General features: G+C 39.3%; 1 protein-coding gene across 1 annotated transcript in view; it reads left to right on the top strand.

Moving 5' to 3' along the window:
- PPP4R4 (protein phosphatase 4 regulatory subunit 4) overlaps window positions 1–14178 on the top strand; it is a 106596-nt gene extending 92418 nt beyond the window's left edge. Inside the window, exons 20-25 of the mRNA XM_039254559.1 lie at window positions 1772–1841; window positions 2267–2353; window positions 2654–2747; window positions 3822–3892; window positions 10776–10923; window positions 14034–14178. Coding sequence (XP_039110490.1) covers window positions 1772–1841; window positions 2267–2353; window positions 2654–2747; window positions 3822–3892; window positions 10776–10923; window positions 14034–14058 — 495 coding nt within the window. The 3' untranslated portion in view covers window positions 14059–14178. The remainder of the gene's footprint in view (window positions 1–1771; window positions 1842–2266; window positions 2354–2653; window positions 2748–3821; window positions 3893–10775; window positions 10924–14033) is intronic.
- Window positions 14179–15303: the final 1125 nt, after the last annotated feature.

A 15303-nucleotide genomic window follows, 5' to 3' on the forward strand; every position in this document is an offset into this window, starting at 1 on the left:
ATGTGGCTTCAGTGTCACTGACTCTTTTCCTGTCCCCTGCATTTCAGCTGCTGAGCCCATCCAGTGTTTTTATTCCCAGGGCTGTATTCAGCTCTCAAATTCCCACTGACTTCTTTGTATTTTCTCTCTGTGGAGAATTGTTCTGTGAGATTACACACTTCAGTGGAAATCTGGAAAGCCAGTTGCTCAACTTCAGCAGCCTTCTGAACAAAGAGTGAAGTTCAGGATTGCCAGCAGTAGGAGGTGTAGAGCACAAGCAGGCCCTGAAAACTTTTAGAACCCAAATGACCTAAATCCAAGACAAAAATCAGGCAATAGAAATCCACAGATGATCCTGGTATTGGAGTTAGTGAACTTGAAGACAGCTGTGATTAATGTGATCCAGATAATAGAGGAAAAGGTGGAGGAAGTAGATAACATTACTTGTGAGCCCACTTAGTGACATTTATTTTTCAGTTTCACATGCTTTATTTGCAGTGTTAGAGTTTCCATTGGGTTCTTTTTTTATGTAGACCGATTCTAAGTAGAATTTTTTTAAATCTGTTGTCTATTTTCTCCCTGTTTTTCTTTACATGTACGATTGAAAAGAATGCACGTTCTCCAGTTGCCGAGTGTAGTGGTGTTTTTTTTGGCTTTTGGTTTTTGTTTGAATTTTAAGTAGGTTCCACACTCAGTGTGAGGCTTGAACTCACGACCCCGAGATCAAGAGTCACATGATCCTCCAACTGAGCCAGCCAGGCACCCTGGGTGTAGCAGTTGTGCTAAGTTTGCCCAGAACTTAGTATATTTATTGCTTTTCTTGCCTGCTTGTTCTTTTTTTGGGATAAACAATTTTGGTAACGTTTTATTTCTAGGTATGGAAGATGGTTATATGTGTTCACTTTGGGAAAATTCATTGAGCTGTATGCACTTGCTTTACATATGTTATACTTCAATAAAACATCTAAAAATATCTAAAACACCATTTCTTTTTTCTCTGAGTCTTTTAAAGAAAAATATTACTTTGCCACTTACCTGTCAGAAATGGAAATGACTGCTAATAACCAATATTTTGCCAATGAGCATTGGTAAATACCTTCTAGAATATAAAGGCTCATTATAACAATGATACTAATGATAGCTTGACAGACCTCCCAGGGCACAATTCTGTAGCTGTTAAAAGAACACAAATCCGAAAGAACCTTGACTTCTTCAGACAGTAATTTGGAAACAGAATTCTTTGCTAAGGCATTTTTGTGAACCGTATTTGTATCTGTAATGCTTAATTTCTCAGTAGAAGAGTTTTCAGGGACCGGGGTGGCTCAGTTGGTTAAGTGTCCAACTCCTGATTTCTGCTCAGGTCATGATCTCATGGTTCATGGGACTGAGCCCCACATCAGGGTCTGTGCTAAGCGTGGAGCCTGCTTGGGATTCTCTCTCTGCGTCTCTTCTGTCCTTCCCAACGTCTCTCTCTCAAATAAACTTTAAAAAAATAATAAAAGGAGAAGAGTTGTATAAATCTATTTACACTTAACCTTTCCTGCTAACATACTGGGTTTTTTTTTTTTTTAATGTTTTATTTATTTCTGAGAGAGAAATAGAGCACGAGCAGGGGAGGATCAGAGAGAGGGAGACACAAAATCTGAAACAGGCTCCAGGCTCCGAGCCGTCAGCACAGAGACCGACGTGGGGCTCGAACCCACAAACCGCGAGATCATGACCTGAGCTGAAGTAGGACGCTTAACCGACTGAGCCACCCAGGTGCCCCTCTAACATACTGTTTTAATAATAGGAACAGTTAGAGAAAGAGAAGCAACAGAGCAATGGGAGGCCCGTGAGTGAGAAAAGCTTTGAAAAGAAACGTGAGTAGTTTTCCGGTGTCTTAACCACTAAGTTACACGGTTAATGTTGCGTCCTGGTGTGCTGGCAGGCTGTGCTGAAGAGTTGATACAGAAAAAATTGCTTCACTTTCTTTCGCTTTCTTAAAAGTTGTTTTCAAAAATTGGCTGTTTCATGTGGTACCGATTTAGGAATTCATGAGTAAATGGTGGGAGCCAGTGTGGAGGTTCAGATCCTTCACCGGGAAACTTAAAGTCTGACGACAGCAGTGCTGCTGTGAACTGGGTCACTGAACAGCTAAGCCTGAAATATGTGATGTATAAATGAAGCATATTTGGGAGAGAGCGCTTCCTGCCAGTAGGACGCATATTCTCTGTGTTGTCTTGTGTGCTTATGGACATGAAGAGCTAGGAGGAGATTACAGCATTTAAAACAGAGTTTGTTTTAGGTAGAGACGCCAAGACACCAACATCCCTGCCCAAGAGCATCCCCATCTCTGTTCCTGGACCTTCTGGAACCAGCACCCCATCGACAAGTAAGAAATAGCTTCTTTTTTTTGGTCTTCTTTTTCCCTTTCATAAAATCGGTTATAGGGAAAGTCACTCCATTCGATGAGATGTATTATTCTAAAACACCTTTTACCTTTTATCATTCATTGTTTGGGGAGTTCTTGATGAGCAGTAGGGGTAAGAGATACTCCGGTTAGCTCAGACTGAGGAAAGGAGGCTGGACAAATCTGTGCCTAATGAAAGGGAGGGGGAATTGGCAAGGGGATGGCTTAGGGCAGCTTAGGATGAACCGAACAGCTGCGTTTTCCTTCTGCTTTTTACTCCAGGCAAAGAAATCAAGAAATCCAAACTGATCCGAAGCCAGTCTTTTAATAATCAAGCTTTTCATGCGAAATATGGCAACTTGGACAAGTGTGCTAGGTATGATATGTCAGCTATTCATGTTTTAACCCAATTTTTATTTTATGGTTACTTATTTTGGCTTATGTGAAATATTTATATTATATAAAATCAGGATTAATTTTGGGATTTTTACTGGTCAATAGATTATAAGTGTTCTTCTGTAAGGATTTTATATGAAAAAAAATTCTAAGTCTACCAATTTGAATAATAGGTATTTTGGCATTCTAGGAAGACTTACTGCCTTGGGGCTGTATCATAACACCATGGAATCCATATATTGTTTTATGAAGGAGATGGTGCTCTATTCTATGCACCACTCAACTTCTAAGTGGGTATGGACGTGTCCCATTTGCTAAGTGAATGTGGACATCCATTTGCTGTTGATATTGTTTCTTTCTATAAAGAAGCACTGGCATGTTTTTTTATGGCAGAATGATCACAACAGTTCTCTTTACGATAGATGAATGTCTAGTTTCCCCATTGGCCCCACACACTGGATGATCAACAGTTAAGATTAGGAGCGAGTCAGCGTAAATTCAGTGACCATGATTTTTAATATATGTTGTACACGTGTAGTATGTAAGAGCTGCATATCCTTAAATGAAAGTAACTTTAAGTAAACATAAATGTCTTTAAAAGTATTTGTCAAGAAAAATAGCATGGCATGGGAAAAATATGTTTTCCTTTTGTTAAAGATAGCTTAGTCTAGATTTTCAGCTACATTTTTGGACATTCTCAATAGATCGACCTGAAGTTCCTAATCAATAGCGTGATCTCAAGATGGACAATGAGATTATAACTGGAGATGAGTTACTTCCAGGGAAATTTTATCCATATTATCTGTTGTAGTTGAGCATCAAAAGAAAAACTGATTCTGCTGTAGCAAGTTTAAGGAAATGCTTTTAAGGTAAAGAAAGAGTAGTTGTTGTGAGGCACGGAATGTAAAGAATAAATGAGAAATAAAAGTAGCAACTGTGTTTTCATCAGAGTTAGAGGAGAGCATTAAACAGGATTTAAAAAGACCAAATGCCTAATGACTAGGGTGACAGAAGCATGTTCTTGTATTTTAAAACAAATCACCTTCTTTTCTAGCAAAAGTTCTACAGGAGGATATACCCCTTCCGTCTCAGGGTTAGGAAAGACTTCTGTGGTTTCATTAACTGGTAAGTAGAAATCTGAGCTATTTAAGAAAATTGCTAAATTTAAATTTAAAAAAAATTTTTTTTAGCATTTATTGTCAAGTGACAGACGGAGTGTGAGCGGGGGAGGGGCAGAGTGAGAGAGAGACACACAGAATCTGAAGCAGGCTCCAGGCTCTGAGCTGCCAGCACAGAGCCCGACATGGGGCTTGAACCCCTGAACCATAAGATCATGACCTGAGGCAAAGTCAGACGCTTAGCCGACTGAGCCACTCAGGCACCTCCCCCCTTTTTTAAAAATTTTTAAACATTTATTTACTGTTGAAGCATTGCTAAATTTAATGAATTACTGTTTTCTTTAAATGCCACTTCTAGATACAATGTTTTCCTTAAACTTGTATCTTTATCAAATGCCTAAATGATTAAACCTTTCCCTACAACTGAGAAAATACTGGACCTTGCCATTTATCTTTCACCATCAAGACCCAGAGCTCAATACTTTTGAAAGAGAGAAAGGACAGTAGTCTAGGAGGTTCTTCCATAGTCTGAGGACCTCCTGGGGCACAGACTAAAAGTTTTGCAGTGATTTTTAAAGAAGTTAAAAACAGTAGGGCTTCATGGTGAATCACATGTAGCCAAACATTTGCAGTATTACATATTTGAATATTTCTACCAGGGGTCAGCAGACTTTTTCTGTAAAGGGCCAGATAGTAAATATTCTAGGCTTTCTTGGCCAAATTGATTTCTGTCACAGTTACTCAACTCTACTGTTGAGCGGAAGTAGCCATAAACAGTAGATAATGGATAGGGATAGCCGTGTTCCAATAAAGTTCTATTTATAAAAACAGGCAGCAGTCACGATTTGGCTTACAGACATGTAGTTTGCTGACCGTTGGCTTATATAATAGAGCACAGAAAGATACAGTGAATAAGGGAAAATATATTGCTAAAAATTGCTAATGGCTGTTTGTGTATATTTTTAACTTTTTGCCTTAGAAGTCTTGGCTGAAAATTATTGGGCTGTGGTAAGTTTTTAGTGTAAAGAATAGCAGATCTACTCAAGAGGTCTGAAACTTTTAAAAGTTTGGTCCTGTGTCCCTTTCAGGTTGTGTTTTGAGTATTCTGTCTTCCTCTTACTATGTTCTTTTTATTCTTATGAAGAATATACACTCCCTGCCTGTAAACAGTGTATTTCACTTACCAGAGGAGAAAATAGATCCAATATTAGAGCACTGATATTCATATACTGTATATAGAGTGGTTCTACAGGGTAGACTATGAGTAGCATAAGAAACCTGAAAGAATTTGATAATAGAAAATTGTTGAACTAAAGTTATCAACGCTTCTTGAAGTGAGGGATGTATGTAAATAATAAAACTATTGTTTACTTTTATCTTTGCAAGTCAGCGAATTCTTTAGGAGATACTTAGGGAACAATAAGGGTTTGTGAACTTTTGTAATATAGGTGTCTTTAAGAATTGTAAATATATATGGGGGCGCCTAGGTGGCTTAGTTGGTTAAGCGCCCGACTTTCGCTTAGGTCATGATCTCGCGGTTCGTGGGTTCGAGCCCCGCGTCGGACTCTGTGCTGACTGCCAGCTCAGCCTGGAGCCTATCTCAGAGTCTGTGTCTCCCTCTCTCTGACCCTCCCCTTCTCTCTCTCTCTCTCTCTCTCTCTCTCTCTCTCTCTCTCTCTCTCCATTCTCTCTCTCCTAGAAATAAATAAAAATATTAAAAAAAAAAAAAAGAATTGTAAATATATATGGAAAGTCAGTTTGAATTAGCTTAGCTTGGAGCTGATGGGGCAGATGATTATTGATACCCAGAAGTGGTTCTTCAAACTTGTGTGGATCCCATCTAGCCTCTTAGACATGACTTCCAATGAGCATATTTATTCATGAACTTGTAACAGTTCTTGCCAAGCAGTTTCTTCACTTCAGTCAGTAAGAACATTGGTTCAAAACTAGTGTTTTTCAAGTTTTAATTATGTGCACTAACTTCAGTTTGTACTTTGCTAGTTCTTACATCACCTTGAGAATTGAGAGTGTGTATATGATTTGCAGATCCTAAAACTTAACATCCAAAGCCTTAATTAAAAGAATATATTTTATAAGGGCAAATAAACATCCAAAGCCTTAATTAAAAGAATATATTTTATAAGGGTAAATATTAAAATATTTGGAAAATATTCTGTCTTAAGGGTTCAGTATTATTTTGGGGGGAGAGAATATATTGGGTGAATGAAAGATCTTCTCGGTCATTACATATTATTGCTCAATGAAGTACAGACTGAGAAAAATGTCACTATACAATTACACATCTGTTCTACAAAGAGAAAAAGGGGACAAGATGTCTCTTACATAGAGAAGAGATTTAACTTACCTGTGGGACTTAAGACAGGCTTCCAGATGTTTCTAACGTTTGGGATAAAGCTTAAGGAATGCCGGGATCTCTAGCAGGCATAGAAGAGAATGGAATCACGCTCTGTTCAGAGTACCTGGCATAAAGACCATGTGTCAGTGTCTTGAGGAAGCAGCAGTGGCCGGTTTGGCAGGAGCACGGAATGAGTGTAAGAGGGCGGGGAAAATAAAACCGTGATTGCTTGCAAGGTCAAATGGAATGAGTTCTTTTTTACTTAATATGAACCCATCATTAATTGTTGGGTGACTTTTGCCTTTCATCAATTACAGTTCATCCAAGGCTATGTGGACATAGCAGACAGGGAGTTGGGGGGGAGGGGAGGACAGAGAATGCTAGTAAGGATTCCAGGAAACAAATTGCAACATATCCATTGTTAGCGGGTGTGAGAAAACACGGAACCCTTTTGAAAAACAGTTTGGTAACATTCATCAAGAATCCTAGGGGTTTTTTTTTTTATGTTTATTTTTGAGAGAGAGAGAGAGAGAGAGAGAGAGAGAGCGAGCGCGCACAAGCAGGGTAGGAGCAGAGAGAGAGAGAGAGGCACAAAATCCAAAGCAGGCTCCAGGCTCTGAGCTGTCAGCACAGAGCCAGATGCAGGGTTCAAACTCCCGAACTGTGAGATCATGACCTGAGCTGAAGTTGGATGCTCAACCGACTGAGCAACACAGATGCCCTAAGAATCCTAGTTTTAAAAAGTACTCTTTGAGGGGCATGTGAGTGACTCGGTCAGTTGAGCATCCGACTTCACCTCAGGTCATGCTCTCACGGTTCAGAAGTTCAAGCCCTGCATCAGGCTTCTTGCTGGCAGCGCAGAGCCTGCCACAGATCCTCTGTCTAGCTCTCAAAAATATGCATTTAAAAAAAAAACACTCTTTCACTCAAGCAGTCCCATTTCTAGTGCCCTGTCGTGAAACAGGTCATCACATAAAATGTGGTAAAATTTGTCATCATGTGTGCTGTTGGTATGATGTGCTGAAAATGGCCCTCTACCCTGGCGCCCTTCCTCAAGCCCACAACCCTAGTCTGATTGTAAGAAAAGCATCAGATAAATTCTAATAGGGGGCATCCTGCAAAATATTTGGCCAGTACCTCTCAAAACTGGTAGTGTCACCCAAAACAAGAAAAGGCTAAGAAACCATCACAGCTAAGGAAAGCCTGAGGTGAGCTGACAAGGGAATTTACGTAATGTTGGGTGCTGGATGGGATCCTGACACAGAAGAGACATTACGTAAAAACTAAGACTATCTGAACACACTGTAGATTTTGGTTTGTAATAATAATGTCTCATTACTGGCCTCCTTAACTGTAACAACTGTAGCTTACTAAAGTGTTAGAGGAAACCAAATGAGGGCGTAGATGAAAATTTTCTGTATTCTCAATTTTTCTGTAAATCTGAACTTTTAAAAACAAAAGTCTACTTAAAAAAATTACAGTAACTTCAAAAACATTTACGTTTTCAGGGCTAAGTTTAACAAAGTGTATATTATATGTACACTAAAAAAAAATCAAAACTTTGCTGAATGAAATTAAAGAAGACCTAAATAAATGGAGAGATACACTGTGTTTGTGGATGGGAAAACTGAATAGTGTTCATGATGCCCATTTCTTTTGAGTTGATCCAGAGATTTAATGCAATCCTGATCAGAATGCCACTGGCCTTTCTGTAGAAATCTCTACCCTAATTCTAACATCTAAAGTTAATGCACAGAACTGAGGAGAGCCAAAACCATTTTGAAAAAATGAAAAGTTTAGAAAACAAAATTTAGAGAGCTTAAACCACCTGATTTCAACCAGTCAGTAGTTAGGACCACGTGCCTGCCCTGACAGCTACCCTTCCACAAAGGCCCCAGGATAAGTCAGTGGTGATGGGATAGTAGTTAAAAAAAATTTTTTAATGTTCATTTATTTTTGAGAGAAAGAGAAAGAGACAGAGCATGAGCAGGGAAGGGGCAGAGGGAGAGGGAGACACAGGATCCGAAGCAGGCTCCAGGCTCTGAGCTGTCAGCACAGAGCCCGATGTGGGGCTTGAAGTCTTGAACTGTGAGATCATGACCTGAGCCGAAGTCATATGCTCAATCGACTGAGCCACCGAGGAGCCCCTATGGAATAGTATTTTAAAAAGCAGTGTTGGAACAACTGAGTATTTGTATTTCAAAAAACAAAACAGAAACCAAAAAAAACAACAACCCAAGCTGAACCTTATTCCTTAGCTCACACTATACATAGAATTATCTCAAAATGCATTATCAGCCTAAGCAGAAAAGCTGAAACTATGGCATTTTTGAAGAAAATACAGAAGGAAGTCTTTGTGATTCTGGGATAGACAAAGATTTCTCCAAACCATAAAAGAAAAAGTTAACATATCAGACTTTATCAAATTTAAAACTTCTGCTCGTTGAAACAGAGCATGAAAAAAAAAGAAAGGCATGGCATAGATTGGGAAAAATAATCATATTGCGTGTCCCCGACAAAGGACTTCTATCCAGGATACACAAAAGGAATCTTTAGAACTCATTAGGCAACTAGTTTTAAAATGGGGAAAATTGACTGCATACTTCACAGAAGACATGCAAATAAGTGCATGAAAAAAATGCGTAGCATCCATAATTGTTAGAGAAGAGCAACTTAAAAGCAAGGGAGGGAAGCCTAAATTGGGAGAACAAACTGATGTTTGCCCGGGGTGGGGGATGGGCAAGATGAGGGAAGGGGCGTGGGCGGTACAGGCTTCCGGTGAGTGAGTGAGCAAGGTACAGCATCAGGAATATCATCAGAGGTAGTAGTGTGCATGGTGACAGATGGCAGCTACCCTTGTAGGGATACAGCATAGCGCATAGAGGACTCACTGTGTTATACACCTGAAGCTAATTGTGTGTCCACGATACTTAAAAAAGTTTTAAAGATAGAATTCTACATATTCCTTAAAATGTTAAAAGAAAAAAAACCCTACTTGGTTACGTAGAAAAATAGTTAAGATTTACTAAGTCACAAAGTATGTTATAAAATAGAAGGCATAGTAGGTCTTTGCATAGGTGTGTGTATATGCGTAGGTGTGCGTATATGCATAGGTGTGTGCGTATATGTAGCCTGTGTAGGGAAAAGAGATGGAAGCAAATTACATTAGGATGGTTAAAGACTGTTGCTTCAGTTGCGAGAATTACGGTATTAAAGATGATTTTTATTTTCATACTGTGTTTGCATTCTCCACTTTTAAAAACTTTTATAGGTTTTTGTAATGAAAAAAATCTGTTCCTGCTAATGCTAGAAATCATTTCTTGATGCCAGACAGATGTTACTATATACTCACTTTTTAAAGATTTTGTAGACCAAAGGCCCAGACAAACACATTAAACCAAGAAAATGCTCATTTAAAAAAATGTTTCAAAAGTTCAGAATTTTAGGGGCGCCTGTGTGGCTCAGTCGGTTAAGTGTCCTACTTCGGCTCAGGTCATGATCTCATGGTTCGTGGGTTCGAGCCCCACGTCGGGCTCTGTGCTGAAAGCTCAGAGCTTGGAGCCTGATTCGGATTCTGTATCTCCTCTCTCTGCCCCTCCCCTGCTTGTGTTCTCTCTCTCTCTTTCCCTCTCTCAAAAATAAGTAAAAAGTGTTAAAAAATTTAAAAAACTTTAAAGTTCTGAATTTTTAAAAAAAGCAATGAGGGGTGAGAAATACAAGGAGACACCAGTACCCGGCCCCTAGAATATCTAAAATTAAAAAGACTCACAATATCAAGTGTGTGTGAGGGTATAAAGCAACTCTCCAGAACGCTATTCATTGCTGGTGGAAATGCAAAATGCTGCAACCACTTTAGGAGACAATTTGGTGGTTTCTTATGAAGTTAAATACACAGTTAGTATGTGATCCAGCAATTCCACTCCTAGGCTTTTACTTGGCAAGAAATTAAAACATCTATCCATTCATAGACCTGTACACATGTGTTCAGAGCAGCTTTCTTTGTAATAGTCAAAAAGCTGGGAAAAAAAGTCCAAATGTCTATCAGCAGGAGAATATATAATTTTGATCTATCCATACAACGGCCTGTCAGCGATAAAAAAGAGCAAAATGTTGATACACGCGGAGACCAGGATGAATCTCAAAATACTTGTGCTGAGTGAAAGAAGACAGAAATACCGTATGATTGAATTTATATAAAATTCTAGAAAATGCAAAGAAGACAGAAATACCATATGATTATATTTATATAAAATTCTAGAAAATGCAAACTAGTGACAGGAGACAGATTGCCGGGAGTGTGAGGCACGGGGACCAGAGCACAGGAGGTAGGGATCAAGAGGGGTTCACTCTTGATCGTGGTGACGGCTTCATCGCTGTGTGCGTAATGTCAAACCTCAATCTGTGCAGGTTATTGTCCGTAAACTATATCTTAATAAAAGTGGTTTCAAAAGAAAAAGAACCACTATCATTAACCCTAGGTTCACCTCTTTCTTAGCATATTCAGTATGTCTGACTGTACTTGAATTGCTTGCAGACGACTCCTTCCGCACCCGTAATGCTGGTAGCGCCGCAGCCACCTTTCCTCCCACCCCTGCCCTGCCTGGCACCTCCCGTGGGTCCAGTAACTCCGTTGATCCCAAGAGCAGTGGAAGTAAAGACCCACAGCCACGAAAGGCCACCTTGTAAGTAACCCGGTGCTGCGCCAAGTGTCCCATTCCAGTCTTTTCTCAGGCACTTTCATTCCCACTCACATACTTTCCAAACAATAGACGATGTCTATAATGAGGAAATGGTATAAATTCAAAGGACTTATTTTCGCATGGGCCTCTGTGGGGTCAGATGCTTTCTATGAGATGATTTATATATGGCCAAGACACTGGAGCTTTAGGGGATCGGCGAGACACTTTCAGTGGCTCCCATTAATATCTGAGATCCGGTTATTTTTCTGTGGAGTGTGTGCACTTAGGGAATTTATCTCTGAGAAGAACGAGGTGCAGCTGCATCCGTCTCAAGCAGCCAGCTTTATGTACACAGTATTTAATCACCCAGCGCTTCGAAAGTGGGTACAGCTAATGCCACTGAAGAAATATTACTGCGGCCCATAATCCGGAGTGGTGGGTCCAGCAAACTGGAGATTTCTACAGACTGTACTTGGGCTTCAGGGATGTGGTTATAAGGGGTCTCTGTTCTTTTCCTTTGTGATTCCTTTTTGTGTGCTATTTACATACATTGTTTGAATTGTTGAAGCCTTTGGTACTTTTATTTATTAAAAAAATTTTTTTCTTTTAATGTTTTATATATTTCTGAGAGAGAGAGAGAGAGAGAGACAGCATGAGCAGGGGAGGGTCAGAGAGAGAGGGAGATACAGAATCTGAAACAGGCTCCAGGCTCTGAGCCGTCAGCACAGAGCCTGACGCGAGGCTCGAACCCACGAATCGTGAGGTCATGACCTGAGCTGAAGTTGGATGCTCAACTGACTGAGCCACCCAGGTGCCCCGGTACTTTTAGTTTAAACATTTAGGAGAGTAGACTATACAAATCTCCATGGTGAGAGATCACATCGAGGTGGAACTGATTGCAGCCCAGATGCCCAAACGATCGTTACGGTGTTCTCATTCACATAGGACACCCGGACCTTCTGCTTAGAATGGACCTGAGACAGGACTCCGGTTTCCTTTTAAGCATATATCACTGAATTCATGAATATTCCCTAATGGAGTTTCTCAAATGCATCTTTTTTGCAGAAACTTCATGCTTTGGTCCCTCTTAGGAACTGAACTATATCTTAATTTAGTCTAAATTTAGTTGGCCACACGTATGTATACAAATATGATGTATTTAAAATTCATTTAAAACTTAGAAACAAATTTATTGAATGGAACTCCAGCAAAGAGTAGGATTATGTCATAGAAAAAAGCAATATTAAATAGAAAAGGTAATATTACAGATTTTTTAAAAGTTTATTTTCATTTATTTTTGAGAAAGAGAGAGCCGACAGGGAAAGGGCAGAAGACAGAATTCCAAGCAGGCTTTGCACTGTCAGCACACAGCCAGATGCGGGACTTGACCTTGAACTGTGAGATCATGACCCAAGCTGAAACCAGGAGTCAGACACTTAACTGACTGAGCCACCCAGGCGCCCCTAATATTACAGATTAGTAAGATTAATACAAAGGGTACTTTTATTTACAGACCATGTTCTTTGCCCAAGCAATTACCACTCAAATGATTATACTATGGAAATTCCGCTTAAGAGTCCTGAGGGAGAGGCAGGACAGGGCGGTGTCTATAGCGAGGCATGGAGCCGGAGCCCTGTGCCCGGGTCCCGGTGGCGGCTAGGCACTGTGTACAGTTCATTCCTGCTCTCTGGGCCTCATTGTGCCCATCTGGGAAATGACGGGGTGGGCTATGCTTCATCCCTTAAGGTGCCTTTCAGTTCTTGTGCCCTGATCCTTCCTATCAGCCTAGTCCCTCTTCCTCTCCAAAGCTTGCCTAGAATTCTTATATCGAAGAACATATTTAATAATCAGAATGTAATCCGTTCTCTTCCCAATGTAGTTTTCTAAATGTCATAGGCATTTTTTAAAGATCGCTAAAACTTAACATTTATACCAGCTCTCCTTTATTTCAGATTATTGTCTATGTTCTTTTATTGCTGAGCATGTTTTTCCTTTTCATAGACTGAATTTTCTCTTGCTCAATATATATATATAAAATTATACAATCAATTTATATAGTTGATGGTTAAAAAAAGTAAATGGGGTTCACTCTAAAAAATCCCATCATGTGTTTCTTCTTTTCTGAATGTCCTGAAGGAAGAGGAATGTTGGTATTACAGCTGCTTTTTTTTTTATTTAAAAATTTTTTAAAAAATGTTTATTCATTTTTGAGAGAGAGAGAGAGAGAGAGAGAGAACAAGTGGGGGAGGGGCAGAGAGAGAGAGGGAGACATAGAATCTGAAGCAGGCTCCTGGCTCAGAGCTGTCAGCTCAGAGCCTGATGCGGACATCAAACCCACCAACCATGAGTTCATGACCTGAGCCGAAGTTGGACACTTAACCGACTGAGCTGCCCAGGTGCCCCTTTAGCTGCTTTTTTAAGCGGGAGACAGGATATGGAGTCCATAACTGTATTTCCATGGAATTTGGTTCTCCTCTGCACTTTGTCATGAGTGTGCACACAGCGCCGCGTGACTGGAGTAGCTGATTGGCATCTAAAGTGGTCTTGTTTCTGTGAGGTATTACCCATAATTTGCGGCTGTGCCTCACCCGGATGAAAGTATCTTTTTTTCCCCTTAAAATAAGCTTATGGAGTGATTTCAGAAGGTGTTATTTATCTCAGTTTTCCTTCTCTAAACAATTCCATGCAATACATTCTCCAGCTTTTCAGTATCCTGGAAATGATATGTCTGGTGTTTCAGAGCATCAGTGTCTTAAAGGAGGTACAGGAATGCGTCGTATCGTATGTCCTTGAAAGCCGGACAGTTGGTATATTTGTGCCTGTGCTAATTTCCATTGTTGTCAGACCAAAAAATAAGTGTGAAAAGCTGTATGAATAGAATTGAATGCTTTGTTAGATGTGCATGGGATTTGGTAATTAAAGATAGTTCCAGGTAATCTTTAATGTGTAACTTCTTTTTCACTTAAACAGAATTCTCATATATTAGGTTTCTTTAAAGTAACCTATATTTCTTATTTACTTTGTAAGCACTAAACAGATACAATTTTTCATGTTTTGTTTTCTCTTTTCCTCTTCTCTCTTTCTCTCCTTCCCTCCTTTCTTTCTTGACAAAGAAAATCGAGAAAATCCAATCCTTAAATCATCTGCTTGATGAAGAAGGCAAAAGAAAGACAACTGGAGATGATGTGATTGATGGACAAAAGCTAAAGCAATGGCTGGGGTGTTGGGTTTTTTGTTTTGGTTTTTTGTGTTTTTTTTGTTTTTTTTTTTTGTTTTTTTGGTTTTTTTTTTCGGTTGATGAATGGAAAACAGACACATAATGACAGCTGATGTTGATAAACTTTCCATATTTGAAATTAGATTCCCTAGGTGGTATAGTATGTATTTCTTGAGTAATAATGTGGTTACAGAATTCCAATGTCATAGTGAAGTACAACGAAAAACAACTTGAGGTTTGCACTTTAAACACCGCTACAGAGAAGACCAGTCTGCGTTTATCTGTGCTGGAAACCATCTGTTTAATTGTCCTAGAGGCTTAGCATTCAGAAATTACATGGGAGTCCAAATCAGCTGAAATTGCTTTAGCTAATCACTTGAAGGGGCCTTGGGAGTCCGGAATGACACTGCATTTTCTCACAAGTCTCCAAGCCCAGTTGAAATCTCACACTGGCTAGGGTACAGCAGCTGTCCGCAATTGAGCAGCCCCATGATTATGGTGACAGCGTTGCTCCTGGACGTTCTGAAATTTCCATTTGGCATTGAAAATTCTACCAAGATTTCTGGTAACTTTAGGTATACCTACCTTAAAAATAATAGATTGATGATTTCATTTCCTAGAAGAATTTATTTTATAAATACTTTGTTTACACTTTAGATTGTACTTGTCACTTAATTTAAAATGATGAACCTAGTTTGAATCAGCTGTTATTCTAAGCTATCATGCTTAAGCTCTATCAACAGCATGCATTTGTACTGATGCTAACACTCCCATCAGAATTTGCCTGTCGAACATATACACTTCTTAATTTTAAAATGTCAGTTCTTGAGATAGACTGTATGAAGCTATTGTCAGCTTCTCTATTTCAAAATGCAATCAGCATCTAACTATATTGATATTAGAAAATATGTTTTTTTAAATATATTGATGTATGATAAAGATGATCTAATTTGTGAATGCATACGTGTGTGTGGTTACTTTTTATAATGTGAAATGATGAATAATGAATTGACTCAAAATAAAACATAGGTTAATGAGATACCTGTGTTTGTGAGAAAAGTTTCAAGTACTTATCAGCAGCTTTTTTTTTTTTTTTTAATTCTAACATTAAGGAGTAAAACTGTTCATTTTTAAAGAGTGGATGAGAAGCGCCCCGCATCAACTAT

This window comes from Hyaena hyaena, unplaced genomic scaffold, assembly GCF_003009895.1.
Source record: "Hyaena hyaena isolate Hyena2069 unplaced genomic scaffold, ASM300989v1 scaffold_493, whole genome shotgun sequence".
NCBI lineage: Eukaryota > Metazoa > Chordata > Mammalia > Carnivora > Hyaenidae > Hyaena > Hyaena hyaena.